Source organism: Mugil cephalus, chromosome 23, assembly GCF_022458985.1.
Source record: "Mugil cephalus isolate CIBA_MC_2020 chromosome 23, CIBA_Mcephalus_1.1, whole genome shotgun sequence".
NCBI classification, from domain to species: Eukaryota; Metazoa; Chordata; class Actinopteri; order Mugiliformes; family Mugilidae; genus Mugil; species Mugil cephalus.
The window spans coordinates 6,175,968-6,189,624 of record NC_061792.1 but is presented as its reverse complement, the minus strand read 5'-3'; the positions used below and the strand labels follow the sequence as shown (position 1 = coordinate 6,189,624).

The 13,657-nt window shown below is 40.0% G+C and overlaps 1 protein-coding gene across 1 annotated transcript in view; it reads left to right on the top strand.

Moving 5' to 3' along the window:
* Nucleotides 1–12,993, top strand: part of LOC125001208 — a 47,584-nt gene extending 34,591 nt beyond the window's left edge. The window contains 14 exon segments of the mRNA XM_047577131.1: nucleotides 475–648; nucleotides 957–1,130; nucleotides 5,719–5,726; nucleotides 5,892–6,024; nucleotides 6,114–6,290; nucleotides 6,839–6,917; nucleotides 7,079–7,304; nucleotides 7,418–9,203; nucleotides 9,585–9,758; nucleotides 9,862–10,038; nucleotides 10,225–10,392; nucleotides 10,948–11,115; nucleotides 11,445–11,618; nucleotides 12,270–12,993. Of these exon segments, the coding sequence (XP_047433087.1) occupies nucleotides 475–648; nucleotides 957–1,130; nucleotides 5,719–5,726; nucleotides 5,892–6,024; nucleotides 6,114–6,290; nucleotides 6,839–6,917; nucleotides 7,079–7,304; nucleotides 7,418–9,203; nucleotides 9,585–9,758; nucleotides 9,862–10,038; nucleotides 10,225–10,392; nucleotides 10,948–11,115; nucleotides 11,445–11,618; nucleotides 12,270–12,282 (3,631 nt within the window). The 3' untranslated portion in view covers nucleotides 12,283–12,993.
* The last annotated feature ends 664 nt before the right edge of the window (nucleotides 12,994–13,657 follow it).

Sequence of the window (13,657 nt, the reverse complement as noted above, 5' to 3'; positions counted from 1 at the left end):
TATTATGATCAGGATTTGTTCAAAATAACAAAGAGAGCTGTTGATTTGAACTTTGATGCTTAATTATTCAATCAACAGAGAATCCGCAATTAGTGATAAAGAAGCTTTGTTAAACATATGATGCTTCCAGTTCCAAAACAGAAGTTATTTAGTGTGACCTTTTTAGAAATAACTTGTGTCGGTGCTCATCTGAATAGACTGAGACCAAAATCAACCTATGTGTTCTCCATGATACAGAAGTACTGCTGTCCCCTATGAAACCTCATCACATGTTTTTTTTTGTTGTTGTTGTTGTTGCAATGAAGGAAACTAGGGGATACAGATGATAGACATATACTTATACCTCCAGTAACTACCGTTTCTCAAATATTAGAGGGTTTTTTACTTGTTGGTCAACATGAGTTTGTATCAGTGGAGCCACTGCTAGCTCTTTTTTTCTGCTTCTGTTTGACTGGTTGATTTGTTTTTATTCAGGTTGTATCGCTGCAGTTTGTCAGCGATCAGCTGTGATGCTTTGGGATCAGCTGTGAAGTCCAACCCCTCCCATCTGAGACATCTGGACATGAGAGGAAACAACCTGAAGGATTCAGGCGTGAAGTATCTGTGTGGTTTTCTGAAGAATCCACTTTGTAGACTGGAGACTCTGAGGTCAGTTCACTGACTGTAATTTATTGTAGATGTGTTTAATGTTTATTACCAACTTAAATGAATTTATGTTCTTACAGAATTTTTATAAACAATTATAATAACAATTTTAGGGAACATCTCATTGATTAAGACATAGAGATTTTGAGCTGCACATTTGAAACCTGAACTGAGTGGATTTTAACTCAGTTTCTGTTCTCTATTCAGACTGAGTTATTCAATTTTGTCCACTGCATGTAAACTGGGACAAGGACCCATTTAAAACCTGAACTCAGCTAACTGAATTTTAACTATTTCTGTTCTCTGTTTAGATTGAGTTACTGCAGTTTGTCAGAGATCAGCTGTGATTCTCTGATCTCAGCTCTGAAGTCCAACCCCTCTCATCTGAGAGAGTTGGAGCTGAGTGGAAACAAGCTGCCGGATTCAGGAGTGAAGCAGCTTCGTGACTTTCAGGAGAGTCCAGAATGTAAACTGGAGACTCTGAGGTCAGTAGAACCTTCAGTTGTATTGCACTAAACACAGAATGAAAGCAAAGGCGTGTTTTTCCTGTTTCCCTCAGTGAAGTTGTGGGCAGAGAATAGTTAAATAGTCACAGGCTTCAGGATTGGACAGAAATAAACTTGTTGTATTTACCATCATGTGTTTGAGTAGGCCCTTTCTTTAAATATAACATCTGTAAATGTGTTTGCTCTCTGTCACAGATGGGAGTGATCAGCTTTGTGAGAGTGAACATGGTTGGTGTTTGTGCTGATGTGTCCTGATGATCCATGGAGCTTGAAGCAGCAGCAGCAGCTTGTAGAGATGTTCATGTTACTGAGAGGTGATACAGAGAATAAACCCACCAGCATCAGTCACCATCACCAGCCCTCCCTGGATGCTACCTTGTTGATCTTTGATGAGTAGAGTGACCTCTTGTGGCAGGGAGGGCAGTGCTACACATTATTTCCTTTGAGCACGAGTTGGGGTGGGCAGCTGTGTTGAATATGCATCACATATTTTTGATCCCCAACACTGGTGTTTTTTATTTTTTTATATTATTTTACAAAACTGCAAGACTTACCACAGGCAGCTAAGTTATTTTTTTATGGTCTATGGTTTATTTAGAGTTCAGCTGTTACGGCTTTTTCTTTATATTTGTGCACTTTATATATTTTGTTTCTTTCTTATTTAATTTCCTAAGACTTGAGACAATGTGACTCTTTTCCAACTTTGTTGAACACTGTCCAAATAGTGTAGATATGAATTGTTTTTATGCTGAGTGAGCACTTTCCTGTTCTTCCTGGTTGGTTCTCCTGTTGAGCTTTTGAAGAAATGGAGAAAAATGAACCACTTTGCTCAGTTCTAAGTTTCCAAAATCTTTTCCAATCGCTTGTATTCCTGCAACATTGTGCTGTCTGATATACTGTTTGAAAGTACTTAATTTATTTATTTATTTATTTTTAAATCTCTTTCCAAAACATTACATAATAACTTTATTATCAGTGAAACAATATTCTAGAAATTCTGGAAACAAATTCTAGAGGTAAAACATATATGACGGTATGCAGTAACATCTAACTTCGAATATTATTGTTTTATTGTAGAATTTTTTATTTCTGAAGTGTACGTTATGCATCACAGAGTGTGTTTCCAACACTATTCATGGTCTTTCTTCATCTTTTTTTGTGACTGTTTTGGTTGTAAGTCAGTGTTTATTTTCTATCTGTATTGTGTATTCATTGAAATGTATACACTAGCTGTAGTTTGTGTGATTAACAATTAAGTTGTCATAATTTGTAGTCCGTAAGCTGGCCATGAACAAGGAAGCCTATGGAAAAGTCCAGGCAGGTCCGCGTGTGCCAATGGTACATGGCCACACTCAAGCTTGTAAAAATGTCCTGACAACCGAGCCATCAAAGTAGACTGTCAGTCGGGGTCTTTGGGTTTATGGGTTCATGGGTTCAGGGGAGCAGCCTATGCAGCATTAAAATTTCTCAGAATGTGTTAAAATAATTTGACATGAAACATGAAAAGAAATAATTGTGCATGGATTTACCATAAAACTCTATTTAAATTATTTTGAAGTTCATATGGTTTATGTTGAAGGCTCAGCCACATGTAGCCCCTGGGTAGGACATGTCTGTAACTCTGAAAAAATCATACCAATGACTTTAAAACGTGACCAATTTTTAGTTTTTTTAAAAAAAAAAAAAAAAAAGTTCCATATTCTGCTGTGTCTGTGTATACATTTATTAAATAAAATAATTTGCAATCACAGATTTCAATTTTGATTGAAGATGATCTTAAAATTAAACACACTTGCACCTTCCATGTGACAAACCTCTGAAGATCTCACCATGGTATTGCTCCTAGATCAGAAGAATTTATTTGTTGACTCCACTGCCACACTGCTTTGAAGGTGTTTATCTCTGCAAGTGTTCATACTTATCAGAAGATCAAGTACACAACTAACCTTCGCAGTCTTATGTGAGATCTCATGTGTCGGTGAGAGCTTGTGAGGGCAGTCAGAGCTTGGGTTTTTAGGGATCGGATCGGAAATTGACCTGACAAACGGGGTGTCAACGACTCTCTCCCGGTCCGTCACTCTAAGACGTCCGTGCACCACACGCACACTGATAACAATTCACATTGTTCATTGTAAAGGTGACAAACAGGTTGTACAACATGAAATAAAACATCAAGGCAGTAATAATAATCATAATATGATTATAATAATGATGTTGTAGGTAAGTTGTGGGGCTTCAACTTCTGATAACAACTTCCTGAAAACTTTGGAGGTTTACTTTCGTTTTCGTGACGGCTGTGGCGCAGATAATTTTCTTCTCCGTAACGGGACTTGATGCATCTACAGGTCAGGAACTTTTCTTCATTGAAATCAGATCAGCTTGATATTACCGAGTTTTTTTTAACTCCAGGCCGTTTTAGCTGTGTTGAATGAATATTGCTGAAACGTGGCAAAGATATTTCTCAGATTTCTGGTGTCAGTTTCTTAAATAAGCCTAAAATGGGTAAGCTACGCAAAAACTGACACATTTGTTCCCAGGGACAAAAATGCCCCATTGAAAACCGTTATAGACGCACTTTTTGGTCCCACATTTGTCTTAACATAAATTAATGCTTTTCTTTAGGTTAAGATTTCATTGTGGACTAGTAGCCTTCAGTTAAACATTTTTATAGATTGCGTCTGTATTTCCACTTTCAATGCAGGCTGCAGAATTTCACTGTTTTTCTGTTCTTCTGCAATGGTGCACTTGTGTTATAACTTGCACCATAAACTTATTCAATAAAGGAGAAAGATGAGTAACAATCTTTGTTTGCTCAGGTTGTTTATGCGGGTGCACTGCAACTAACGTTTTTAGTAAGAGCAGTTGTTAAGGAGGAATCATTTTCGAGATGGCGAGACAGTACAGAACACAAGAGGCTCTGGAAACGACCATGCAGTCTGAGGAGGCCTCAGAGTTTGAGACAGAGCAGACAGAGTCTCACTCCAGCTCTTATGAAGACTCATCTGAAGGTTCCTGTTGGTTCAACTGCATTTTCATCTGGGTGGCTGCAGTTTGTATGTGCATCCCAATTTTAGCCAGTGGGCGAGGTTAAATAGTGGAAATAGAAATAGAAACTCAATACATTCTTATCAGTTCCCCCGTAATGATCATCCAGGTAAATGACCACATTTCTGACGATGTTTGAACAACTGAACATTAAAACAGTCTTGAAAAGGAGATTATCTACAGGATGAGGCAAAATGCAAAAATCTCAATCATTTTGGTACTTCGGAAGGATCTTCTTTTGAAAAATGAAACTTAAAAACCAGTTTTGAAATCTCTGAGTATTAATAAGACCTCAGCTTATGGGCAAATTCATTGAATGGTTGTTGAAAAAAATCTGCTCTCAACTTCACTACCAGAACCATGTATCAGAGAGAGTCTAGTCAACTCAAATCATGGGTGCCATGTTTGATAGCTCAGAAGGAGCTAGCTCCTTCCACCCAATGGGGCGGATGTGCAATGTTGAAATAAATGTCTCATTTCCACCATCAACGGGCCTATAAATGTTATCCCCAACATCTGTCAATATGTAATCATTGACAGATCATTTTAACATTAGCACGTTAGCCATAATAACTAGTAGCCGAGGCAAAGTTCTGTGTTATGTGTTCGCTATCTAAATCGACACGTGGCTTCCCGTATATATGACAGTAGCTGCTATTTTTCTAAGCCTTTAGTCTAGATAACTAGCCAACATAAGGCTAGCATAAGGCTTGGTTAACTTCAGACTTCATTTGTAAAGTGGTGTTGGGCGTTTTTGAGATCAAGGTTCACATTAATGATGGAATGACTTTATTTTTCCTTTATAAAATCTTAACGAACGTCAAAGAGAGACATTGACATTTACATCACATAATAGAGAGAAATCAGCTGTCATCCAGTTCTTCCATTAAGCCTTCTGTTCCCATAACTTTCTCCGTTTTTGTTCACTGGGGAAACGGAGTTTCCTCCGTGTTTTCCTGATCTGGTGCTGGAGCCTTAGGCTGAGCACTGTGGCGTATTTTAACTTTCAATCCAATTTTATTCTGTTATTGCTACGTCTCTATGGGTGAATATTGGTTAGATGTATCTAACGTTGCGCCAATGAAACACGTGATCAGCTTAGAACCAATCAGCATAGAGGGATAGAGTGGTCCAAACAGTCCGTTCCCGAGTTGGCCAGACTCTCTCTAATATACAGCTCTGTTCACCAAAGCTTTATGTCTCCATCTAGTGACTATATGGTGGAAGTACTTCAGCTGATGACAGCTTCTCTACTTCATACTGTTGTCTGACAGTAGTCAGCTGAATCTGATAGGAAACTGAGAATAAGAGCCAATCAGTGGAGGAACAGCTGATATTTTACAGTAGAAATGATGTAAAGATGATTTCGGATGAATGAGCTGTGTTCCTCCGCCTTCGGCCTTTCTGAGTAGAGTTTGCAGGTTCTCCCTGTGTCTGCGTGGGTTTTCTCCAGGTGCTCAGGTTTCCTCCCACCCTCCAATGACATGATTGTTTGTCTAATTTGTGATTCTACTGACCCTAGGTGTGAGTGTGAATAGTTGTTTGTCTCTGTGTTAGCCCTGCGATAGCCTGGCGACCTGTCCAGGGTGTCCACCGCCTTTCACCCAATGACAGCTGGGATAGGCTCCAGCGACCCTAATAAGGATAAGTGGTAGTAGAAGATGAGATGAGATGAGATTTGTGTTTTCTCTACAGATGAAGATAGAAAGTGTGTGAGTTGGTGTGGATTCATCATCATGGATCAGCGTGAGGACAGAGAGGAGGGAGCCCCTCCCTCTAAAAAAATACATCTGAGTGGAGACCATGAGGACCAAACCAGAGCTCAGAGGTGAGATGACCATGTCCATGACGCTTACACTAAAATCATTGAACCATCATTATTCATGCTCTAATCTGTGTTTGTGTGTTGGGTTGAAGAACAAAGCAGCCGCACAGACCAGACTCTGCTGAACCTGAACCCGAACCTGAACCTGAACCTGAACCTGATCCTGATCCTGAACCTGAACCTGGACCCAGCTGTGTGTCTATGAAGAGTGATCAGTCAAAGCCTAACTATATTAATTTTAAAGGACAGAAACAATCTGCTGTAAAGAAGTAAGATATTAGCAAATTTCAAATTTGTTAAACCGCATTCAACATCATGGTCAGCTGTGATGTTGTGTAGAACTATAGAGCTACTGACGTGTCCTGCACTGTGAAAATATCATGGTGTCACCGTGATATTTTTTGTCAGCAAAGGCAGGATCATTAGACTGAGTGTAATAATTGTTTTTTATGTCTGTGATTCAATAGTAATTTAGAAACAGAAAACACTTGCTGAAAGATGAAAAATGTAATTGGCATTATATACTGAAGGTGTGCACATTTACTTTTAGTGGCAACACCACTGATACCAGATGTACAGTATTTGCTCTAAAATTCAGTTCTTCCTGAATCACAGCATGAGCTCATGTGATCTTCTTTTTAGAAATTATGTTGTGTTTAACTTCCTGAAGAATGTCACAGCAAAGTAATGTTCTGATCAGGACAATCATCACAGAACACACAATTTTTAACTTGTTGTTTCAATGTATGTGCATCCATACAATATTTATGGTTGGTCGTAGCATAGTGTTAACTAATTGTTGATGATTGGTCCACAGAGTCCACCAGAAGAGTTCAGAGTTTCCCAGTGGTCAGTCTGTCCTGCAGCATGAAAAACATCTGGACTCCGTATTTATGGTCTGTACATGTACAACAACTATTTGACATCTATTGTGTTGACAGTCGTCTCCATGCTGCTCTTTGTAGACCAGTGGATGATCAGTCTGTCCAACATGGATCTGATGTCTGGCTCCATGATTCCACTGGGATTGTTTCATTCATATAGTTTTCTGTTCCAGCTGCTGGAGGACAACATTGTCACTTTTGTGAAGAACGAGCTGAAGAAGATTCACAGAGGCCTGAGTCCAGATTACCCAGAATGCTTAGAGGATCAGTGGGAGGATGAGGAGGTGTTGGAGTGTGAGGATGAAGAGCAGAGGATCAGCAGAGAAGCATTTATGAAGATCACAGTGAACTTCCTGAGGAGAATGAAGCAGGAGGAGCTGGCTGACTGTATGAAGAGAAGTAAGTAATCTGTTGGATAAATTAGACATTTACTCATGTCTCAAGAGCACAGAATTTATCCAAACACAAAATATTCCTGGCTATTTATTGCTTATTGGTGTGTGTTCATTTAGATCTTATTGCTCCAGTTTGTCAACATAAAATCAAATCTGCTCTGAAGGAGAAGTTCCAGTGTGTGTTTGAGGGGATTGCTAAAGCAGGAAAACCAGCTTTACTGAACCAGACCTACACAGAACTGTACATCACAGAGGGAGGAACTGCAGAGGTCAATGATGAACATGAGGTCAGACAGATTGAAACAGCATCCAGGAAACCACACAGACCAGAAACAACCATCAGACCAGAAGACATCTTTAAAGGCCCACCTGGAAGAGATAAACCAATCAGAACAGTGATGACTATGGGAGTGGCTGGCATTGGGAAAACAGTCTTAACACAGAAGTTCACTCTGGACTGGGCTGAAGGCAAAGCCAACCAGGACATTCAGTTTACATTTCCATTCACTTTCAGAGAGCTGAATGTGGTGAAAGAGAAGAAGTTCAGTTTGGTGGAACTTGTTCATCATTTCTTCACTGAAACCAAAGAAGCAGGAATCTGCAGCTTTGAAGAGTTCCAGGTTGTGTTCATCTTTGATGGTCTGGATGAGAGTCGACTTCCTCTGGACTTCTACAACAATGAGATCCTGACTGATGTTACAGAGTCCACCTCAGTGGATGTGCTGCTGACAAACCTCATCTGCGGGAAACTGCTTCCCTCTGCTCGCCTCTGGATAACCACACGACCTGCAGCAGCCAATCAGCTCCCCCCTGAGTGTGTTGACATGGTGACAGAGGTCAGAGGGTTCACTGACCCCCAGAAGGAGGAGTACTTCAGGAAGAGATTCAGAGATGAGGAGGAGGCCAGCAGGATCATCTCCCACATCAAGACATCACGGAGCCTCCACATCATGTGTCACATCCCAGTCTTCTGCTGGATCTCTGCTACAGTTCTGGAGGATGTGTTGAAAACCAAAGAGGGAGAAGATCTCCCCAAGACCTTGACTGAGATGTACATCCACTTCCTGGTGGTTCAGACCAAAGTGAAGAAGGTCAAATATGATGGAGGATCTGGGACAGATCCACACTGGAGTCCAGAGACCAGGAAGATGATTGAGTCTCTGGGAAAACTGGCTTTTGATCAACTGCTGAAAGGAAACCTGATCTTCTATGAATCAGACCTGACAAAGTATGGCATCAATATCAGAGCAGCCTCAGTGTACTCGGAAGTGTTGACACAGATCTTTGTAGAGGAGAGAGGGCTGTACCAGGACAAGGTGTTCTGCTTCGTCCATCTGAGTGTTCAGGAGTTTCTGGCTGCAGTCTACATGATCCACTGTTACACCAACAGGAAGACAGAGGTGCTGAAGGACTTCCTGGGACAAAACTACAATGACTCAACTCTGGATGTCTTTCTGAACAGAGTCATGGAGAAATCTCTGGAGAGTAGCAATGGTCACCTGGATCTGTTGGTTCGCTTCCTTCATGGCCTCTCTCTAGAGTCCAACCAAAGACTGTTAAGAGGACTCCTGGGTCAGAGAGAGACCAGTCCAGAAATGATCCAGAGAGCCATTGACAACCTGAAGGAGATGAACATGTACAACATTTCACCTGAAAGAAGCACTAATGTCGTCCACTGTCTGATTGAGATGAACGACGCCTCATTACGTCAGGACATCCAAGACTTCTTGAAGTCAGAGAACAGATCAGAGAAGAAACTCTCTGAAATCCACTGCTCAGCTCTGGCCTACATGCTGCAGATGTCAGAGGAGGTTCTGGATGAGCTGGACCTGGAAAAGTACAAGACATCACTGGAGGGACGACTAAGACTGATCCCAGCTGTGAGGAACTGCCGAAAGGCTGTGTAAGTCATTAATTTTTCAACAATGCATTTGCAGTATATTTTCAACAGTGTGTGTGCGTTGGGGCTGGCCAGTACTTTTTCCATTCTGATATTAATTTTTAAAAAGGAGCATAGCTGTCATTGGGTGAGAGGGTCAATTAATTTGTTATGATGTGTTTAAATGTAGCCTTGTAAAATTTTGTTATTGGTTTAAAAAATTTGAATAGCCTAAATACAAAAAAAATGGGATGGCTTTAATATTTTATTTAAACCGTAATTGTTCACGTTTCTTCATTTCATCTTGATCAACAAAATTTCAAACAGGAATGTCCAACTTTTTGGTCTCAAATACCGTAATTAAATATAAAATGTTTGGTGTTTCATCTGTTTGTACCACGACAGACTTTCTGGCTGTGGACTCTCAGAGAGTCACTGTGAAGTTGTGGCCTCAGCTCTGAAGTCCAACCCCTCCCATCTGAAATATCTGGACATGAGCTCCAATAACCTGAAGGATTCAGGAGTGAAGCATCTGTCTGATGGACTGGAGAGTCCAAACTGTAGACTGGAGACTCTGAGGTCAGTTCACTGAGAATTCATTGATTAGTTGATAGTAATGTTGAGGTGCACATTTCTGATTGGATTTTCAATGATTTGTCTCCATTTTCTATTCTTTACTCAGGTTGTATCGCTGCAGTTTGTCAGAGATCAGCTGTGATTCTTTTGCATCAGCTCTGAAGGCCAATTCCCACTGCTCTCTGAAGGAGCTGGACCTGAGTCAGAACAAGCTGAAGGATTCAGGAGTGATGCATCTGTGTGGTTTTCTGAAGGGTCCCCTCTGTAGACTGGAGATTCTGAGGTCAGTTTATTGACTGTCTGCTACTATAGTAGAACTGATATGTTTAATTACCAACTGAACTTAACTTATACAGAACTTCTATTGAGAAACCCGTGCAATTTCTGTTATTCATATTTTCTTTTTTCTTGTCCTAAATTTAGTCTGTTGTCACAAAACCGTGATTTTAACTCCAGATTTTGTCTTCAGGTTGAGTTTGTGCAGTTTGTCAGAGATCAGCTCTCTGGTGTCAGCTTTGAAGTCCAACCCCTCCCACCTGAGAGAGCTGGACCTGGGTAAAAACAATCTGCAGGATTCAGGAGTGAAGCATCTGTGTGGTTTTCTTAAGACTCCACGGTGTCGACTGGAGACCCTGAGGTCAGACACCATGTTTTATTTGCTCTGAGACTGATTTGATGTTAAAGTTGTGGTGGCACTGAACTTCAGATATGAGGTTGTTATTACACTAATTTGTCCGTCTGTCAGGTACAATGAATGCATCCTAACATAACAGCCCTACAAGCTCCATGAAGTTTCTATTATTCAGCATAGCAGAGAGCTGTTGATTCAGCATTTTGGAGGCTGTGGCTTGTTGTACTGTTGAATTATATTGTGATGTACTCACGTATGTTTCTATCTATTTTCACAACCTAATTTTATTCAGTGGGCTAGGCTAAATGATTAAATCCAGTTTAACAACATCACTAGCTACATCCTCCGAGTTCGTTCATTGACTGTAGCAAAGTAATATTCGGCTACAGCAACTTAAAAACCGTGGTCATCAAGCAGTTCTTTTGTCTAGCCCTATTTCTCTGAGTACATCATTTTGTAAACCTTATTTTTCCCAGCTCTGAACAGATTATGAAACACTGAATGATTTCTAGCAGGAACCTTGTAAACTTTCTAAACTTTCATCTTTTATTCTTTATTTAGATTGAATTCCTGCAGTTTGTCAGACATCAGCTGTGATTCTCTGGTCTCAGCTGTGAATCCCACTTATCTGAGACATCTGGACCTGAGTGGAAATGAGCTGAAGGATTCAGGAGTGAAGCATCTGTGTGGTTTTCTGGAGAATCCACTCTGCAGACTGGAGATACTGAGGTCAGCTCATTAACTGTATTTTATTGTAGATCTGTAAACAGAAGTTGATTAGTTCCAGCTGACAACGTTAAGATGATGAAGTTACAATATTAATAGTTTTAGTCCTGTATCAAGACTCTTGTTTATTATATGACGTAATAGGTCAATCAGAAAGTGGGCTGCGTTAACATGGTATTAACCCGCTGAAAAGACACATATCGCCACCTAGTGTGTTGGAGGAGGACATGTTCCCGTCAGTTATTCAATTTTCTCCGCTGCATGTAAACTGGGGCCCATTTAAAACCTGAACTCAGCTAACTGAATTTTAACTATTTCTGTTCTCTGTTTAGATTGAGTTACTGCAGATTGTCAAAGATCAGCTGTGATTCTCTGGTCTCAGCTCTGAAGTCCAACCCCTCTCATCTGATACATCTGAAACTGAGTGGAAACGACCTGCAGCATTCAGGAGTGAGGCAGCTTTGTGAAATTAAGGAGAGTCCACATTATAGACTGGAGACTCTGAGGTCAGTGAAGGGCTGGAGTGAAAGTAACACTTTCTATACTATAAAAATGGTTAATTAAATAAGTTTCTGGTTTTCAGAATGGAAAATCTTACTCTTTCCTACTTGGATTTTATGGTTTTAGTGTGGTTTTAGACCCAATATGTTGATGCAGTTTGTCAAAATGAAACAATTATTTTATGACACAGGTGAAGTTGTGCTGAAAAGAATGAAAGCAAACAAAGCGATGTTAACCCATTTTAAGATTAAATATAAAGGTAAAACCAAAAGTCCATACAACTTTCACTTGTATTTCACCCAGCACATTAGTATAAAAGCAAAGATCAGATTTCAGATCAACTTATTTCACAGAACCACCATTACATTTAGTAACCATGTGGTCCAATTTATTGATCTGTTGTTCTGTCATTTGTTTGTTCCAGATATATTAAATGGCAGTCTCAATGTGTATTTTCTAAGGTGTATGACTCTCTGTAGTTTACTTCCAATGTAAATCTATGTAAAATCTGCAGCAGAAACTAAAAGTCTCTATGATCTTCAACTTTAGTGTGTTCACTCCATGCTACCGTGAGAGCTGAAAAGAAGCTACACCACACAGCTGCTCCACTGCCGCTCTGAACACTGACTCTCTGTTATTTCTTCTTCTCTTTGCAGATGGGAGTACTGATCTTTGTGAAGGTGATGGTGAACAGGGTGGAGTTTGTGCTGAGAGTATGAGATCTGGATGATCATCATTTACACCATCAACAGAACTGCACTATTCAACCCAGTAGCGAAAAACAATTTGAGACAAGTGCTTCATGGATCATTCAGAGTCATTAATAATGAACAAACCATATAGCTATGTTGTCTGTTTGTGCAGTAGATACAAGTACCATTTTTAAACTTTTGTTTTGACCACATGCTTCTTTCATTTGAGCAGGTGCTGGATGTTAACTGTTACTGCTCAAGGTCTCAGTGAAGCTGGCCTTAACCTAGCATTGATCTTGTATTTCTGTAACTGATTCTTAAAAGGAAACACTGGAATCAATATTCAGTTGTGCAACACTACCACTGTGAACACAATTACTAGAGAATGCTGCCAAACAAAATTATGTTGTTGTGAGCAATGACAATTGACATTCTTAATCTTAGTTTTAAGCACCGTGTTTTATTTTTTGTTTTAGCCTTGCATGTTTATATCCTGTTAGGGAAAAAATGGTGTCTGTCACCTTTATCCTTTTTTTTTTATTATTTCGGTGGTTAACATGTACTAATTTTAATGCATATATTTATCACGTAATAGTCTATTTTATACTGTGTAACCGGAATCACTAATCATTTTTGAAAATCTGACGCTACAAAAAATAAAAATAAAATCTGTGTGTGTTTAAGAATCTGCAAGTTTTGAAGTTCAAGAAAGAAAGTTCAAGAAAAAGGATGAAAATAACTTTTCCATATGTTCAACGAGACTCCGATCATAGAACTACACTTCCCAGAGTGCACCAGCGGTAACCTGTTGCTTTTTCCTGATCAGTCTGTCAACAGGGATGGACGATACTTGGAATTTTGGTATCAATCAGATACCAAGTAAACACAGGTCTAGTATCGCCGATACCGATACATTTTACTTGAAAGGTCATGGTCATTGAATAACTTCGTAACTACGTAAATATTGGGTCCCGTGCATCCCGTGTAATTGTCTTCTCTTCCAAGTACCGACGCATTTCAATAATAGCATCAGTTGCAGCTGTGCGATGTTGCTGTGATACTAGGGTCTGAGTATCAAACTCTGTCCATTTCCACCATTTACTACAGGTGGAGAAGCTCCTGATGCACACAGAATTGGAGAGAAGCCGCGCTCGCTTGAACTTTGTGAGGAGTAATTTACTCCACGTATAGAAGAGATACTGTAACAAAAGTATCGATCTCATCACGCTGGTATCGATCCAACGCGTCTAGACCTCGTTGACGCTGATTTGGAGCACCTGAGAAGGAATGGAGGTCCTCAGTCATCCAAATAAACTAACTTCATGTAGAAGAAACTCCAAGTTCACTGATGT